Source organism: Lichenostomus cassidix, chromosome 12 (assembly GCF_008360975.1).
Source record: "Lichenostomus cassidix isolate B80296 chromosome 12, HeHo_3.0, whole genome shotgun sequence".
NCBI lineage: Eukaryota > Metazoa > Chordata > Aves > Passeriformes > Meliphagidae > Lichenostomus > Lichenostomus cassidix.
The window spans coordinates 1,751,227-1,768,106 of NC_139493.1; the positions used below are offsets into that span (position 1 = coordinate 1,751,227).

At 46.9% G+C, this 16,880-nt stretch overlaps 1 protein-coding gene across 5 annotated transcripts in view; it reads right to left on the bottom strand.

Moving 5' to 3' along the window:
* LOC146431530 (contactin-4) overlaps positions 1-16,880 on the bottom strand; it is a 246,066-nt gene that overhangs the window by 1,947 nt on the left and 227,239 nt on the right. For 4 of the 5 annotated variants that reach the window (XM_085072257.1, XM_085072258.1, XM_085072260.1 and 1 more), the window contains 10 exons: positions 9,417-9,592; positions 8,247-8,367; positions 7,219-7,377; positions 6,049-6,198; positions 5,571-5,641; positions 3,885-4,119; positions 3,211-3,326; positions 2,675-2,861; positions 2,065-2,177; positions 736-904 (listed from right to left, as the gene is read on the bottom strand). In XM_085072257.1, coding sequence (XP_084928383.1) covers positions 736-904; positions 2,065-2,177; positions 2,675-2,861; positions 3,211-3,326; positions 3,885-4,119; positions 5,571-5,641; positions 6,049-6,198; positions 7,219-7,377; positions 8,247-8,367; positions 9,417-9,592 — 1,497 coding nt within the window. The remainder of the gene's footprint in view (positions 1-735; positions 905-2,064; positions 2,178-2,674; positions 2,862-3,210; positions 3,327-3,884; positions 4,120-5,570; positions 5,642-6,048; positions 6,199-7,218; positions 7,378-8,246; positions 8,368-9,416; positions 9,593-16,880) is intronic. The other variant, XM_085072261.1, reaches the window with a different exon arrangement.

Sequence of the window (16,880 nt, forward strand, 5' to 3'; positions counted from 1 at the left end):
GTAGAGGCTCCTCTCACATTTATATTATTTCACCCGCTGCCTGCTTATCATGATTTGGTATTTTTTCACAGCTGCACCACATTCCAGCTGTTCCCTGTGGCACCAGCCTGGCACAATTCCCATCCCTGAGGAGTCACATCCCTGCTGGGTGAGCCAGCCTTGGGCCAAACGGGAGTGGAGTGTCCCAGCTCCCCTTCCCTCTCCTGATTAAATTCCTCTGCATGGTTTATGCAGCCACAGTGGGGAGAACTCTGCTCTCACCCAGGGCTTTTTCCACATTGCTGTAATTTTTATGCCATATTCCTGCATTGCAGAGGCTCCTGATTTAATGCAGCTTATAAACTGGGACATTATTAATGGAAGATGGGACATGGAGATTTTGCAAAAGCCATGTTGTGTAATAAAATACTCTTTGTGTTTGTTCTTCTACATCACCTCATTTCCCTAAATAAATATTTATGCAGCCAGCACACAATGGGATATGGCTATACAGTAGCCTTATAAATTTAAAAGCCTCTGCACTCTGTATTTGGTTATAGTGAATTGCAGTGAAACAATATATTCAATGCATATAGGAACGTGGAAGAGAGAGGGGAAAGTGTGTAGAAACCTTAGATGCAAATAGAACTACTTAGGGCAGCGTTTCTTATGGCTGAATCTTGATTTTGGGCTGAAATCAGAGCCAGGGGCTGGAATCTCTGCTGGTGGCACAGAGCCCAACCCTGCCATCCTTACTCGAAATCTTTGGGATTCGGATCTGCTCGCTGCTGCTGCCGTCGCCGCCGTCGCTGAAGGGTTTGATCTCGATGATATAATCCTCTTCAAAGGGCAGGGAAAGCTCCACGGAGGTTTTGTTTGTTTCTATCACCGACGTGCTGCTCTGCCTGTTCCACCTGTACAGAACCTGCAGCCGAGGAGAGAGAACAGGAGGCTGAAAGGGCAGAGCTCCTCTTGTCCTTAAGGTGTGCAGAGGTGCTGCTGCTCTTTTCTCTGAGCCCCTCAGAGAAACCCTCACCTTGGCCAAGCTGAAATAAACCCCTGTATAAGTAAAAAGTTCTTTATACAGGTCAGAAACTCCTTATTATGCTGCTTCTGGGAAGTGAGTTGGGATATTTGATGCAGTGCCACAAATGGTTTCCCAGAATAAATGACTTTTGTGAATGACCTTCTGAGCTGTGGGAGTTGTACTAATTTATATCATAAATTGTGACATAAAATACAAGATTTCTGGGCAAAAAGAAGAAAAATAGGCAACGTTTTGCTGTGATTCAGGAAATAAATCCATCTGGTTGTGCTGTGCTAACAGTAAGTTAAAGGAGAATGGTTTAGAAACCCTCGAGATGCTTTTTCAGGGTGACGAGTCTCTCTCTCCCTCTTTTAACCAACTGCTTAATTTGCATTTCAGACCTAAAATATGTAGTGAAAAGCTGGTCCAGATTGCTGAGGTTCATCTGAGGCTTGAACTAAAAACCCTGAGGAATTCCTTACTTTTGATAAGGCCATACAGAGCACCAGAGACACTCAGAAGTGAGTGCAGGAATTGAGGGGAGCTGGCACAGGCAGCATTCCAGACTGGGAACAGAACCCAGAGCAGGCAGGTCCTGCACTGCCTCAGGCTCTGGTGGGAAATGTTTGCACAACTCAACCCCCAGGGCAACATCTTTTTGGGCTAAATGAAACCCTGGTGGAAGGTGATGGAGCTGAATCCTTCCCAAGGTTTCACTCCAGTTAAATTATGTCCTATTAAAACTGCTTCTAATGAGGATTCTCCTTCTTTTCCTCTTGGCTTTGCTTTCTGAAGGAAGCGGGAGCTATTAAAAAAGCATTTTATTTATCTGCAATTAAGGAGCCAACTACAGCCTTTGGGAAGTTTCTACTGAAGGCAGGAGTGAAGTCCTGCAGGTGGGAATTGCAGAGCAAGGAGCAGGGGAAGCTCCAGGGGCTGAGACCCCACAGGGGTGAGGGGAAAAAATGTGCTCATGCCACACAAGTATGGCCTCTGGTTTCGGAGGAATGCCCCAGGTTTAACCTGGAAAATCAGGAAAATACCACGGAAATACTCACTTTGTAGCCTCTCACTTCTGACTCGTTGTCCAAGGCTTTCACCTGGTCCCAGTTCAGGATGATCTTGGAGTCGGATGAATTCCACATGATGTTCCCAGGGCGCTGACTCGGTGCTGCACCAAAATATACAGAGCATCCCATTACTGAGGAGAACCAATTTCCAGCTGGATCCCTCCCAGTGCCAATGGGGTTTTAACCAGCAGAACAGAGCCGGCTGGATTCCCATCCCTCTGGAAAGCTAACGAGCTGCTTCACTGATCTGTGTCCTCAAGGTCACGGCAGGTGTGACACGACACAGTGCTTTAAATGGAAAAGGGATTCAGTCACTTGCTCAACATGCCTGAGACCAGAGGAAAAAAGCCCTCTTGAACACTGAGATAAATATTTAATTTGCCTGCACAGCCGTGATTTCGGTTTTGCATGCTCTGCTTACTTAACACCGAGAAGAGCCTCACGGAAAAAATAAAATAAAAAAGGCTGAGCCTGGTAAATCTTCTGCATGAAAACCTGGTGAAGGGAAGTCTGACAGCTCCTCCAGACCCAGGAGAGCTTGGAAACGAGACAGGGGAGCAGTGGCTGGAGCCTCCAGGGCCTCCCTGCTGGCACTCACGTGGCTTTTTGGTGGTGACGTTGACGGCGGCGCTGGAGGGACCTGTCCCTGCTGTGTTGTAGGCCCTGACTGCCAGGTGGTAGAGGGCATTGCCCCTCAGGTTGCTGACTCTGGTGGATGTTTGGTTGCCAACCGTGCGGATCCTTTTGGCGTTCTCCTCCTTCTCGTCGTGCCGCCAGCACCGCACCTGGGTGGCAGAGCAGGGCAGTGTCAGCTCCCTCTGCTCCTGTCACCAGCCCTGAGCTGCTCCTGGGACAGCTCCTGCTCTCTGCCACCATCCCTGTCCCTGCTGGGCTCCCTCCCCACAGAGCCACTGCCCGGCCATGGCAGCACCTTCAGGGAGATCTCTGTTCCCAGCCAGATCCCACAGAGAAAGGTGGGATTTTTAACCAGGTGAGAGAAATCTGTGCACTGAGGAGGCAAAGAGAGGCAAATCCACCCCAGGAGCACACCAATGGCAGGAGGAGCAGCACAAGGACACCTCTGTGCCCCTCAAGGTTAGCTGCTGAAAGGATCCCACATTTTGTTCTCCATACCTCATATCCCTGTATTCTTCCTTTGTGCTGGTTCTCCCACGGGGGAGCCCAAGAAACTTCAACGTCTGAGGCAGAAAGACTTCTGGCCAGAATGGTGGTTGGGGCTCTTGTTGGCTCTGGGTAGTTAAAAATAAAGTAAGACTTTTCAATTCTGTGTTCAATTAGTCCTAAATGTCAAGGGATTTATTTTCTTCATCGCACAAGGAGAGGAGCAAACAAATGTCCACATTTCAAACCGATGGCCTGTCAGGCTGCGCTGGGTCTCTCCCTCAGAAATAATAAGATGTCACTACTAAACTCAACCCAGGATACCATGTACTGTAATTAGGACAAGTGGGAACATTTTCTAATCAGTGGACATTAATTCATGCTAAATCTCCGCGGAATTCTTTCCAGATTACATATTACTTTTCCATTAATATCAAAAGATTTCATTACGATTAATGTTATTTTAATGGCTATGAAAAGAATTCATCACGGTTCACCATTCATTGTAAATCAGAGCAAGGCTGAGGTATCAAAGGATATGTCAAGGTGGGGAGCAAACCCTTTCAGAGCCAGGTTGAGGAGCAAACCCTTTCAGAGCCAGGGTGGGGACCAAACCCTTTCAGAGCCAGGGTGGGGAGCAAACCCTTTCAGGGCCAGCAGGCAGGTGGGCTGGGCTCCTGCTCTACCTTCCTCTGCCGAGTAGACCACGGTGACAGGGCTGAAGGATCCTTCCCCCTTGTTGTTGTAGACCCCAACCTTGACCTCGTAGGGTGAGAAGGGCGGCAGGCTCTCGTTGCGGAACACGTAGCGCGCGGCGTCCGGCGAGGCCACCACCGTCTGCATCCAGCTGACCGTGCCCAGCGGCCGGAAGGCCACCACGTAGCCAAAGCCACCCCCGTTCTGCAGCTCCTCGGGCACCGTCTGTGGGCAGAGACCAACTGCAGCTCAGCACTCACCGACCTCCCAGCTGCACCCTGCAGGTTCCTCTGCGTCCTCTTTGTTCCTAGGCTGGACTCGATGGTCTCAAAGGTCTTTTCCAGCCTGGTCAATTGTGGCATTCTGTAAACATCTCCAGCACTGGAGATGGAGGTGCACAAGGTCCTCCTTCTCATCCAGCCTGAATTCATCCCACCCTCCCTGCACCAGAGCCTTTCTGCTCTGGGAAAGAGGAAGCAGCATTTCCAGAAGACACTTCTCCCAAGGCTTATTTCCCTTCCCTCCGTGACTAGATGGGGCCTCCACTGCTGAGTAATTTCAGGCTTTGTGAAGAGCCTGAGGTTTGCTGGGGTGAAGCAAGGACAGAGTTCCTGCTCTCCCAACACATGCCTTTGGAATCACATGGGAAGCCCCAAAGAACACATCCTGGACACACTGACACTTCCTACTCTCAGGCTGGCAGCCCCCTGAAAAGATGCATTAAATACAAAGATTCAAGTATTAAAATAATTAAAATAATCCATAATTATGGGCCATCTCCCACTGATGTCCATGGAGCTTCAGCACAGGTTACTGTTGGTGACAGCTTCCTACTCTGTATGGCAAGGCTCAGAGTACATCATAAAGAAAAGGCCTCTGGAGATTTAAAAGAGTAAAACCACTCTTCTATCTAAATACAAATTGTATTTTCTGCAAATTACATCTCAAACCAATGGCTGATGTTCTGGCCATGTGTGTTTCTGAAACATATTGCAGTATCTTTAGGAGACACGGCGTAACTAATTAGTCCAACAGAGGAGGAAATTTAGCACATTGAGCTGTGTGGTGAGGACAAAAACCCATTTATAGGTTTTTAATAACCTTAAAAATATCTCTGGCGATTCATTCTGCCAGCTTGGTCAGAAGCAGTGCTAAATGGAAGTGTTAGCATGTCTAGTGGAGTTCATTATTAGGAGAAATATGCCAGCTGCATCGCATCACAACATGAAAATATGAGCAGACAAATGACTAAAGTTCTAACCCCGTCTGCCTTAAGGAATATTAAACATTTCTCATCTCTGCATCTCCTCTTGCTGGCTGCCATCAGCAGCAGTGGAAGCCAGCATGCCCTGTGCTGGCTCTTAACTGTTTGCTGCCTTATTTCCCAGAGAGGGTGGGGATGAAGCTGGGAGCAGCACAATTCTCCAGCAGGCCAGGATGTTCCAAGCCTGTTTTATCCCTCCAGGCCATCCCTGTTTTGCCACATGGATGTGCTGGGAGTCAGGGGGAGCTGAGCTTGTGCCAAAGCACCAAGGCCATCCCAATCCCTGTGGTCCCTGCCCAGGGACTGGCGTGGGGACACCCCTGAGCTCCATCTGAACAGCTGGGCTGGTTTTGTCACACAGTCTGGGCTTTTTTACTGCCAACCATTTGAACTGCTCGGCAGGTTCACTCACCTCCCAGGTGATGACCAGCTCTGACTTGCTGCCTCCACCTCCGCTGACATTAGCTGGGGTCACCTCAGGGACTGCGAAAATAGAGATGCAGAAGATGGATGTGACAGCTCTGAAACCCAAAAAACCTCGTGGAGATGGAACAGAGCTGTGCAGCAACAGGGCACTGCTGGCCTTCCCCTGCTGGTGCCAGGAACTGTAAAAATGGCTAATTTGCCATGGCAAACAGCACATTAAAAGTATGTCAATAGTAGTGTATGAAAAGTATGTCAATTAACTTGTGTATTCAGTCTCTAATTGTTTAGCTTAAACATTTGTCCTCCATAAAAAAGGACTTTTATTTATTTCCCTGTTTCATATCCAGCTCCGTTATGAGCTCCAACAGAACAGAACCTGCCAGGGGCTCCCCACAGCTGAGGGATCTCTCAGCATTCATTCCACAGAGATTCAACCCTTAACTCCTCTGCCCAGCACTACTCACGAGCCTCTTCAGTTCTCCTCTTCTCGGAAGGCCTGCTGGGCTCCCCGATGCCGATCAGGTTGGCAGCCACCACTCGGAACTCGTACTCCACCCAGGGGTTCAGCCCCACCACCGTGGCTGTGAACGTCCTGCCATCGATCACCTCTGGGACTGCGAGGGCAAGGAAACCCACGGGAATGTTAAAAACTGATGGGAAAATGTGGCTAGCACAGGTCTTTCCCGTGAGAATTTTTTCCTGTGTTTTATAAACAAATATAAAGTTTGGATGTTGTTAAAACAGTGTCTCGAGGTTTGGACAGTTCAGGCCTGGCCAGTCAGGCCTAGGGGGAGGTTTCTGACTGGCCAATCTGGGTGACCTCTGAAAAGTCTATATAAGTTGGAATTAAATAATAAAAGCTCTTTTTTATGCCACGCTGAGAATCCAGGTCTTTTTCTCTGCTAGTGGCTCAACAGCGACAGGAAAATGGCACAGGGAACTCTCTTTTCCTTAAAGGTTCCTTTTCCTCCTTTTCTATTTAACAGAAATACAAATAAGGACTGGTAAACTCTGATTAACTTCCTCTCATCTTTGTAACATTTTACTCACTTCAAAGAAGTCAAAGAGGCAGCATTAAACCTCTGTGCTTTCAGCCCAGAAATTCCTGCAATTAAAGAGTTCCTTCTAAATTGCTGCTGTTTGAAAGCAAAGCGTCAAGACAACAGGTTTGGAGAGTTTTTAATTTTTCTCTTTTTCAAACACGCCATTGTCTCTATTTAATGGTTACAGGAACAAAATTAACCTCTGACGGAATGAGCAATTACATCACGGGATTTTTCCCTCTATCAGGCAAATAATTCTCCTTAAAGATAGGCTGGATGACACTCTCTGTCCCTGAGGGATGTCTTTATAGGCCACAATTACTGTTGTATATCTCCAGCACGGCAACAAAAGATAGGAATTCATTCTGTTTTCCCTTAAACATTCATGAGAAAAATGGGTGAGTGATGGCACTGCCTGCACCCTAAATCTTTGGCTTGCCAAACCTGAAACGAGTTAATAAGAGCAGTGCTCTGCAGCCAGGGAAATTGCTTTTCCCATCAGGGGACAGAGCAGGTCCAAGCTGCCCTGTGGGGCTCCTGATGGATGTGTTTTCCATTTTTGGGTCTCCAGGGGGGCAGGTGAGGTCTTACCTGTGCTCACTGCCTGCCAGCCCACCGAGAAGGGAGTCCTTGCCTGCACCACGTACATGGTGATGGGGCTGTGGTTGTCTGCCCCTGGCCTCCAGGACAGCTGGGCTGTGGTGTCTGTCACCTCATCGATGGTCACAGCCTCGGGGGGCCCCGGGGGACCTGGGGGGTGCAGAGAATCAGAGGGGCTTGAGGAAGGAGCAGTCTGCACACCTGGGACACAGAGTGCTTGGGGGTGGAAGAGATCTTAAATCTTAAATCTTAATGTTAAATCCCATGCAGTTCCATCCCTGCCCTGGCAGGAACACCTTCCACTATCCCAGGCTGCTCCAAGACCATTCCAGCCTGGCCTTGGACATTCCAGGGATCCAGGGGCAGCACAGCTTCTCTGGGCACCCTGTGCCACCCACCCGTGATGTTTTTAGGGAGTGACAAGATCAGTACTTTTATCACCATCAAGGGTCATTGCCTTGTGAGAATTTAATGTTCCTCCTGTTTATGAGAACCCTGGACAGAGCAGCACTCAGGTTTGCTCTCCCCAAAGTTAACGAGTGGGAAAATATAAATCAGATTTCTCATAAGGATCCAGAGTCAGGGTAATTAATTACAGCTTGGTTATAGTCATACTTACACATCACCTGTGCGTGGTAATGAATAGATCTTGATATATCAGTGCAGTCACTAAATCATTTTTATTGTAAAAAAGAATAACATTGCTTGGCAGAAATGCTGCCAAGAGCTGGATGCTGCAGAGTTCAGACAGAAATGAGCTCAGTGGGTGCAGGGCTGGTGCTCAGGACAGGACCAGGAGCCAGGGGTGTGAGTGGGCTGTGTCTGCTCTGAACATCTGAAATCCTTTACATGCTCTGGCTGATGCTGGGAACACCAGCGTGTACTCAGAGCTTTTTTCTCAGATTAATTACAAGATGCTGAGCTGTCTCTGAGCCCAGGAATTCCAGAAGGTAGGGGAAAAAAAAAAAAAAAGAAATTTTACAGCAACAACACCAACAGCAGTAACAAAATTCAAATACCTCTTACAATCAGGTCTGCAGCAGCTGATAGCTTGTCCACACTTGTTTGCACCATGCAGACGTATTTCCCTGCATGCTTCAGCTGGATGCTCCTGATCATCAAATCACCAGCTGAATCCTGCTGATAAAGTAGGGAAAAGTGGTTACAATTACTTTTTAATGAGCCCTAAACATCATTATCACATGAAGGACACTGTGACTAATGGATTTGCTCTATGCTGGCTGATGAAAACATCAGGAATGCAAGCCCTGGCCTGGTAAAATGATGGAATCTGCCTGAAGGTGAGAGAGGAGCATCCCTAAAACTCTGTTTGCTCCAAGGGGCAGGGGAGCAGGTTTGGGGCTGTTTAACACCTTCCCCATTAAATCAGTGTGATCATGTAGGACAGGTTCGCTCTGATTCCTCCTTCCTCTCTCTCAATACCCAATTTTTACCCTCTCTGGCATCCAGAGGCCCAGGTTGTGTCTCCATCTGTTTCACAAGGGAAACCCAGCCTGAATTTGGAGGTTTCTGCAGCAGTTTCACAGCTTTGTGTCCCAGCCAGCATTTTGATTGCCCAGCCTTTTTGTGCTAAAGATCATGAGAACAGCACTCTCTGAGGAAATCTTGCATCACACAACAGCAGTAATTTGTTTTCCAAACGCCAAGTGCATGTCTGATTAACTGTTGAATAGAACTAATTAGGTTTCTGGATGTATTGGATGCTGAAAACCTCTCTGAATTTCTCTCCAGACACAAAGCATTCGATACATTGGAAATCTCAGGGTAACCTCATGGTTGTGGCTTTTGGACTGAGGAATATTAATCAAGTTTGTAATTTTGGCTTTTTTGGGCCAAAACAGGAGCAATCACCCCAAAAAGCCATTGCTGCTGCTGTGAGCCCTGAGCATCAGTCTGTGAGTTCCTCTTTTAATGATAGTTTTTTTTCAGGGATAACAGCAAGGCTTGGAAATTGTATCTCCCTTTCCTTCCAGCATTACATTTCACTCCTGACAAATATAAACATGAACTGTCACTATGCCTGAGACCTGTGGCTCCAAAACCTCCCTCAGAGCAACATGCAAAACCCTTCCCAGTTTTCCACCTCTGCTGAAAATCTTCCATTTCTTTCCTCCTTTTTCTTGCTTAACCTTTTCCACGTGACCACCTTGGTCAGATTTGATACTTACCCCTCCAACCCTCTCGAAGTGATCCCCATCCTTCTCAAAGTCTATCAGGTGCCCATTGAAGGACCAGGTGAACATGATGTCCAGGGAGTGGTCGTGGGACACCTGGCAGGGCAGGACAATGCTCTCTCCAACAGTGACATCCATGCTGAAAGGGGACACCATCACCCGGGTGGGATCTGCAAACCACAAGGAAAGGGGGAAAAAGAGGATTATTTTTGTTCTCCTGAGGAACAGAGACTGTAGAGCTGTGAGAGATCCCAAGCAGTGATCACTTAGGAAGGTCCTTAAAGCAGCAAGTGAAGTGTCCCTGCTTTGTTTTCATTCTTTCTCTAGTGGTTGGATTGAAACACTGCTAATAAACCCTCCAGAATCCTCTTCCAGCCACCATCCTCTTGAAAATGGACTAAAGAAAAGGCTGGAAAAGAGTGCAGCAGATCTGAAAGGCTTGATTCCAACTTTTTATCAGAGATTCTCCTATTTGAATCTTGTCATCTCAAAGATTTGTTTCACAGTCATACGTTGCTCATGACTATCAAAAAACCATTCTGTTGTTTTTAAATGAAATGTAAAATCTCCAAGACTGGAATGAAAAGGGTGTATTAAAACCAGGAGTTTTTAATCTGGTCGTACCTGGAAAGGGAAAGATTGGGCTGAGATTATTATGATGTTATTGAGAACTGGCCATGCTCTCTGATGGTTTCACATTTCAAATCTTTGTGCAAGGAGAGGCACCAGGAACAATAAATACAGATGATGTGATACCAACAGAACCTTTCCCCCCACAGAACCCAAAGCCCTGCTGTGTGTCACACAGACATTTTCAGGAGCTCAAGCAGAAGAAAAGGTCCTGAAGAGGACATTTCCAAAGGGAAGCTCCCAGCCCTGGCTCTGACCTGGCAGATTCTGTCTGTTCAACAGGCAGCAGCTCCACCCTTGGCCTCAGCACTAACCCCCTGCTCCCAGCTGCAGCTCCACAGCTCCTTCACACTGCTTTCATTGGCTATTTTTCACTCCAGCACGAGCAGAATGGCACAGAAAGATGAGCCACACCACATTATGCAGACTGCAGCTCCTCGTCTGTGCCTGTGAATTCCCTCTGCCTCCAAAGTTAACATTTCTCTTCCATTTCTGTTGACAAAAACGTGGCAATTTTTTCCACAGGGCCTCAGAGGAAATGAAAAGGAGAGAAAATATTGCTTAACAATGAGACCAAAAGTCTGAAAATCATATAGAGATAGATATTTTTGCTTATTCCAAAAATCTACTCTGCGCAGCTGTCATGCTAAAAGAACACCAGCATTATTCAATCTCTGGGACATGACACCAAAATCTGAACTACTCCTTCCAGAGCCTATTGCCCAACTGCTTGATTCTCTGCTAAAATAATAAAGATACAGCAACACAGATATGGACTGGGCAGAGCTGCTCACCAAAATCCAGGGGATGCAGAGCTGTTCTCGGATTTTCAGCTTTTTCAGAAGTGTACAGGAGGTGGTGAAAAAGATTTTGTTGCTGTCTATAGAGATTTCAGATTGAGTCCTCAGGGGCTTTGCTGTTTTATCTTGGACCAATTTAATTCATCTCTATTTTGTGTTCACTTTTGACCCAACTGAGGAACTCTTAGAAAAACCACAGTAAGTGTTATGAGAATTAATTAAATTATTCATTCATTTAATATTTCTCAGGAGTTTATAAACATGCAAAGAATGAAGAATATGAAGACTATAAACAGTCTATAGAATAGAATATATAATTGCATAGAACTTTAGAATAGAGAATAGAGTCTAGAATAGAATTCCAGGATATAATCTGTATTCTAGAATTCTATACAGTTATATTGCAGAACATATTATGGAAATTATGTTGCAGGATACATATTCCTATTCTTTATAGAATACTGATATTCTAGATTCCTATTCTTTATAGAATACTTATATTCTAGAAAACAGTTAAATATTATAGCTTTACAGAAATGTATAGAACATGAGATATAATAGAATTCTAGGATTTATTTTCCATGTAAAGGACATAAATAAATGGGTGTTTGCTGGCGGCAGAGCAGCTCCGGAGCTGGCTGAGCCCTGTGCCCGGGCAGGGACAGTCTGTAGGTGTCACTGACAGCTCGAAAAGCAGCTCAGCTCCTTCCCAGCCTGCTTCCCTCGCTCTCAGGAGAGCGCTGCTCGTGTGACAGAGGCGGCACTTCCCACTTTTCCATGCTTTTCCTTGGTTTTCCCAGGTTTTCTCTGGTTTTCCATGCTTTTCCCTGGTTTTCCCTGCCCGCCCGAAGGCTGCCGGGGATGATGCCCAGCCGGAGCAAACCCCACAGCACAGCTCTGGGTGTGCAATCCTCCCCCAGCCTCCCTGCTGGGCTGCACTGGGCTCAGCCGGGCTTGTCTCACCTCCTTCAGTCCTGCCCCGCATCCCGATTTTCCCTCCTGCCTCATCCCAATTTTTCCTCCTGCCCCAAATCCCAATTTTCCCTCCTGTCTCACATCCCAGTTTCCTGCCTCACCTCCCTCAGCTCTCCTCCAGCACACCTTGGGCTCCTCCTGGCCGATTGCACGGATTTAGCTCATCCTACAGGAGGTTTGAACAAAGTTTTCTTGCTCCCTGAGAGGAACGGGAGCTGAGCAGCACCTCCGTCCGTGGGGAGGCTGGAATTGCTTCCCTTCTCTGCATCCCCTGCATCTGCCGCTCCTCCCGGGATGCATTTCCCAGCGCATCCCGCAGGCTGATCATCCCCGAGAACCTCCCCGAGGGTCACGAGGAGCCAACCTACAAGGATCCCACCCCAGCCGGGTCTCCGCGTGTCCAGCAGGAGGGATGATTTGTTTTAAACACAGCGTTGGAGGGTTTTTGTTTCCCCCGCAGTGTCGGTGACAGAGCAGCTCGGCAGAGGCGCGCCCGCCGGGCAGTGCTGTGTCACACCGATCTGCACGCTGTGACACCGCGGGACACGGCACGGTGACACGAACCTCAGCACAGTGACACGAACCTCAGCACGGTGACACGAACCTCAGCACGGTGACACTCACGGCTAATGCTTTTCTCTCCTTAAAAAAACAGGTCAGGGCAGAGCAGCCTGTGAGTGATGGGGAGGCGCGGGGAGAGCCAGAAGCGATGTCGGGGTTTGTCAGCGAAATTCCCACTGACCAGAGGGGCTTTTCCAGACCTGCCGGGGTTGGATGGACTCATCCACCACATCCAGCCTCCCCTCTCCAGCCTGGCCGAGCTCCGGGAAGCACTCCAGGGGTGAATCCATTTCGTTCCTTGAGGTTAAGGGTGTCCAAGTCCTGAGCAAACAGTGGGATCTGCTCTGCCAGCCTGGCTGCTGGAGGAGCACACAGTGACTGCAACCAAAAACTGACCTGGAACTCGCTCAGGATGTAGCTCCTGCTTTGGCCTCGAATCAGTGCAACTGAGCATTCCGATTAAGAAAAGAAGGGATCATGTCAGCTCCTCCCAGGCTGGGTGCAGCTAGTACCTGAAGGGTTATTTCACCATCTGTCCCAGCACACAGGGAGGTCAGAGGAGAGGCAACAGAAGGGAATACTCAGGTTTTGATGTATTTTTCCAGCATAAAAACCCTGAAGAAATCAGAACTGTCCCCCACAGCCCCCAAACTAGCAGTCCTTTCAGACTATCCTACTTTGAAGGAAAATTCCAAAGACTCATTCCTTCCTTTCTTCTCCCAGCCCTGCCTTCACTTCATTCAAGTTTTCACTTCCATGCTGCTGGGAAGCTAATGGGAATGTTGTCAAAGAATACTGAATACTACAGTATTACAGCATACTGGAATACAGAATTGTGGAATAATTAAGGTTGTAAAAGACTCCAAGATCATTAAGTCCAAACTTCAACCTATTTTTGGGCCTGCAGTACTTGTCCCTCTCCTCCCTCACCCCTTCCCTCCTTTGCCTAAGCAGGGAAGGTCTCTTGGAAATACTCCTGACTGCTGATATTCCTTATGAGGACCTGAGATGATAAGCAGAAATTTCCGGTTTGATTAACCAGCTAATTACCTAATTCTCTTAGATTAGTGTTACAGCATGAAAGATCCAGATATATTTTTCCTTATCTGCATAAACCATTTCCTGTACATGATTTTAAGATGTGTTTTTCTTGTAGATGAACTCTAACTTGAGCATTTGTGACTAATACTTTCTTTTTTTTTTTTTTTTTGAATAGCAGCATGTTTACCAATTCCATTTTGGCTTTTATCAGCGGGAGTTAATAAATGCATCTCAGATCAATGTCCTCTATTTGCAATGACATTTTACATTATTGTATTGATTCCAAGGCAAATCATGTTTGGAGATAATAAAAATCAATCTTGGAGGATCTGGTTTCTAGGAGCAACCAAAGAATCAAAGTCCAATACATGAAAATACTCCAATGTGCTCTAATATTTTTTTTTCTTTTTGTGAACGAAACATTTATCCAGGACCATAAAGTCAAAAGCCTCTGAGACCTGACTGGTGAAACTTCTGGGAGCTCTGAGTGCTTTGTCATCAGACACTGAGATGTGCAGGAGAAAGGAAAATACAACTCTGAATTAAAGAGATTAAACCCCAGTGAATGACTGAACACATAGCAGGAATTAGCAGAGCAAATTACACCTGAATAGACTGAGCACTTCATGGGGCATGGCCAAAATTGAGATTAAAAAGAAATGGGGAAAAGGTTAAGTATTTACAGTATTTGGCCTTTAGAATATCCCACCTGTGAGCTGTGCAGAGTCACATGGATGCTTTCAGGAACAGGCACTTGGCTCTGATGCCAATATATCTCTATTTTTCCCTACAATCAGCTATTTTACACACATTCTTAACAGAACATTCTGCAGCATTTCCACCCTCTGGTGTGTACTATGGTAGTTCAGCCTAATAAAATATAATCCTATTAAAAAGAGACACTATCAGTTTAGAAAAAGGACTTTAGGCCTGGGACTAAAATCACTTAGGTCTGATTTTAGAAATGTTTGTGATTAGTGATTAGAGCTTTCCATGTCATCTGGAGGCAGTGAGGCCCAGCCTGGTGCAGAGCAGGGATTAGGGAGGGAGGGAGGAACATCTGCCCTTTCCTGGGAGAGCACAAACCCCAATTCAGCAGCACACAGGGCTGAGCTGGCCATTCAGGATGTGCTAAAATTGCTTTGCTGCAGGAGGATCCTTATCTCCCCACTCGTTTGGCTTAAATCTCACCCCAGCAGTGTGGGGATGTGGGATTACTCCAGCTGGGAGCCTGAGCCCCTGCTCTGAGGAATTTCCTGTGAGGGTGAGCAAGGTTATTGGAAGAGGAGAGGTTGGATGGAGCTCCCTGTGGTTTGTCCATGCAGCTGCTGCCCTCCAAGAACAGCAGGTTCCTCCTCAGCTTCACCAAAGAGCTTCCCACACACTGAGAACTCTCCAAACTCGATGGCAAATCTCCCTCCCAGGAATTGCTGTCTCCACTGCCTGGATGGGGAGCGGGCAGTGCATCAGGGGATTGCATTTCTGCACACTCCAATCTGCATCCCTCGTGGGGCTGAATAATAAACGGAGGTTCATTTAAATCTGAAAACACATTAGGAACGGAATTGCACGGAAGGATGCTGGGGAGGGGGGTGCCATTAGAGCAAATTCCAAGACAAAATATATGAAAATATATCCACTCCAGGGAGAGTGCAGAGAGTGAGGAGAGGACCCAATACTCCACTTTAACCTCCATTTTACCCAGTGCAGTGCAATCTGATCAAATCAAGCTCTCTCCGTACAATTGTCACAAAGGAAATCACATGTAATGGGCTCTGGAGATGACAATCAAATCTGTCACTCAGGGAAATTTGTTCCTGCTCTTTGCAGCAGGATGCAACAGCGCCTGATTACACCAGGAACCCCAAACATCCTCCTCCAGCACTGCACTGCAGGATAAAATAAATAAAAAATAAAACCCACTTCAGTCCAGAGGTGCCTCAAATGAAATCTCGGTGTTTGACAAACGATCCCAGCGCTGGTGACAATCTCTGTGGATAACCCAGGGAATTCAAGGTGTCACCTTTTGTGGGCTATTGATTGCAACGAGCTGATATCCGTCTTTTCAAGCACGGAATAATCTAGTGTCATTGCAGAAATGATGGCCATCTCCTGGAGAAGGTTAATCAGATACAGGGGAAATCATATCTAATCTGTGATAGATTGCCAGGCGCTCAGGGATCAATCACTGCTCTCCTTGGAGCTCAGAGCACAGGGAATTGTGCAGATGTCATCCTGTGGAGCCCATGGACACAGTGCCCAGCAGCAGTTGGAACAGTTCCTCCTGCAGGGATGGTTCATTTGTGGTGCTTTTCCAGGCTTTGAATGGTAATGGCCATCAAGCAAAAACTCCAGAAAGCAGCAGAGCAGCTAAAATGCAACATCCAGCCACTCCAAGTGCAAAGTCATGGAGTGGCTGGCAGAGTCTTTGCATTTTTAAGGTACAAGTGTGTATTTTAGGCCTTTCCCACACGGATTCTATGCCTATTTCCCACCCTCCTCATCAGCACCGAGACGCCGGGAATTAGCTGCTATGCAAGGATAAATCCCAAATTAAGAGTCATTAGGAGGGAATGCCTCTTGAGCTGTCAAACTGAGGAAACAGCCAGCAAATCCCTGGCTGGACTTTCCAGCTTCCCAGGGAATGATCCACAGCTTAACCATCCTTAATGTCCTGCAGATCAAGGCTTGCTGGTGTCACCCAAGCCTTGGGATCAGCCAGGCTTGGTGTCCAGGACATTTATCAGGCAGCCCAAGACATTCATCTTTCCATGCACCATTTGCATCAGGAAAAGGAGCTGGAGGGGAACACCTATGGATAGCTCTAAAACCAGGACAAATTTTTTACTAATTTTTTACTATTTTTCTTTTACTTCCTTTTTACTGTTCCCTTTAACTTGCTGCAAAGGTACAATTTTTTATCAAAATATATATCAAGATATAACTCGTGATTAAAAAAACCCTGCGAGTTTAAGTCAAGAAAGCACAACAGCTGCAAACCTCAGGATTTGCCAAAGAACTGAGTTAGGCACCAGGGAGAGATGGGAGGCAGAAGCAGGGAGTGATTTGAGCTCTGTTCTCACAGGGATTTAGCCAAGCTGCCCATGGCTCCTGCCAGGGGAGCACAGCAGGGACCCAAACACCACTCTGAACATTTAGACTTTGAATCACAGCCAAATGTGAGCAATTAAGCTCAACAATTCCATCAGAAAGAGAATTACAGAAGCAAAAGAGGAGGAAGAGTGCGAAATGAAGAGGAAGGTTGCTCCAGCGTGGGCATAGACTTGAAGTAATTGGGAATGAAATGAGTTCTCCTCCTCACTTTCTGCCTGACCTTGAGCAAGTCATTAAAAGTCTCTGCTGCCTTATTTGCCCAGCCTATAAAATGGATCAGACCTTCATTAGAAGCTGTTTTGTCTCCCTGTACCACTGTGCACAGCAGATATTTTTA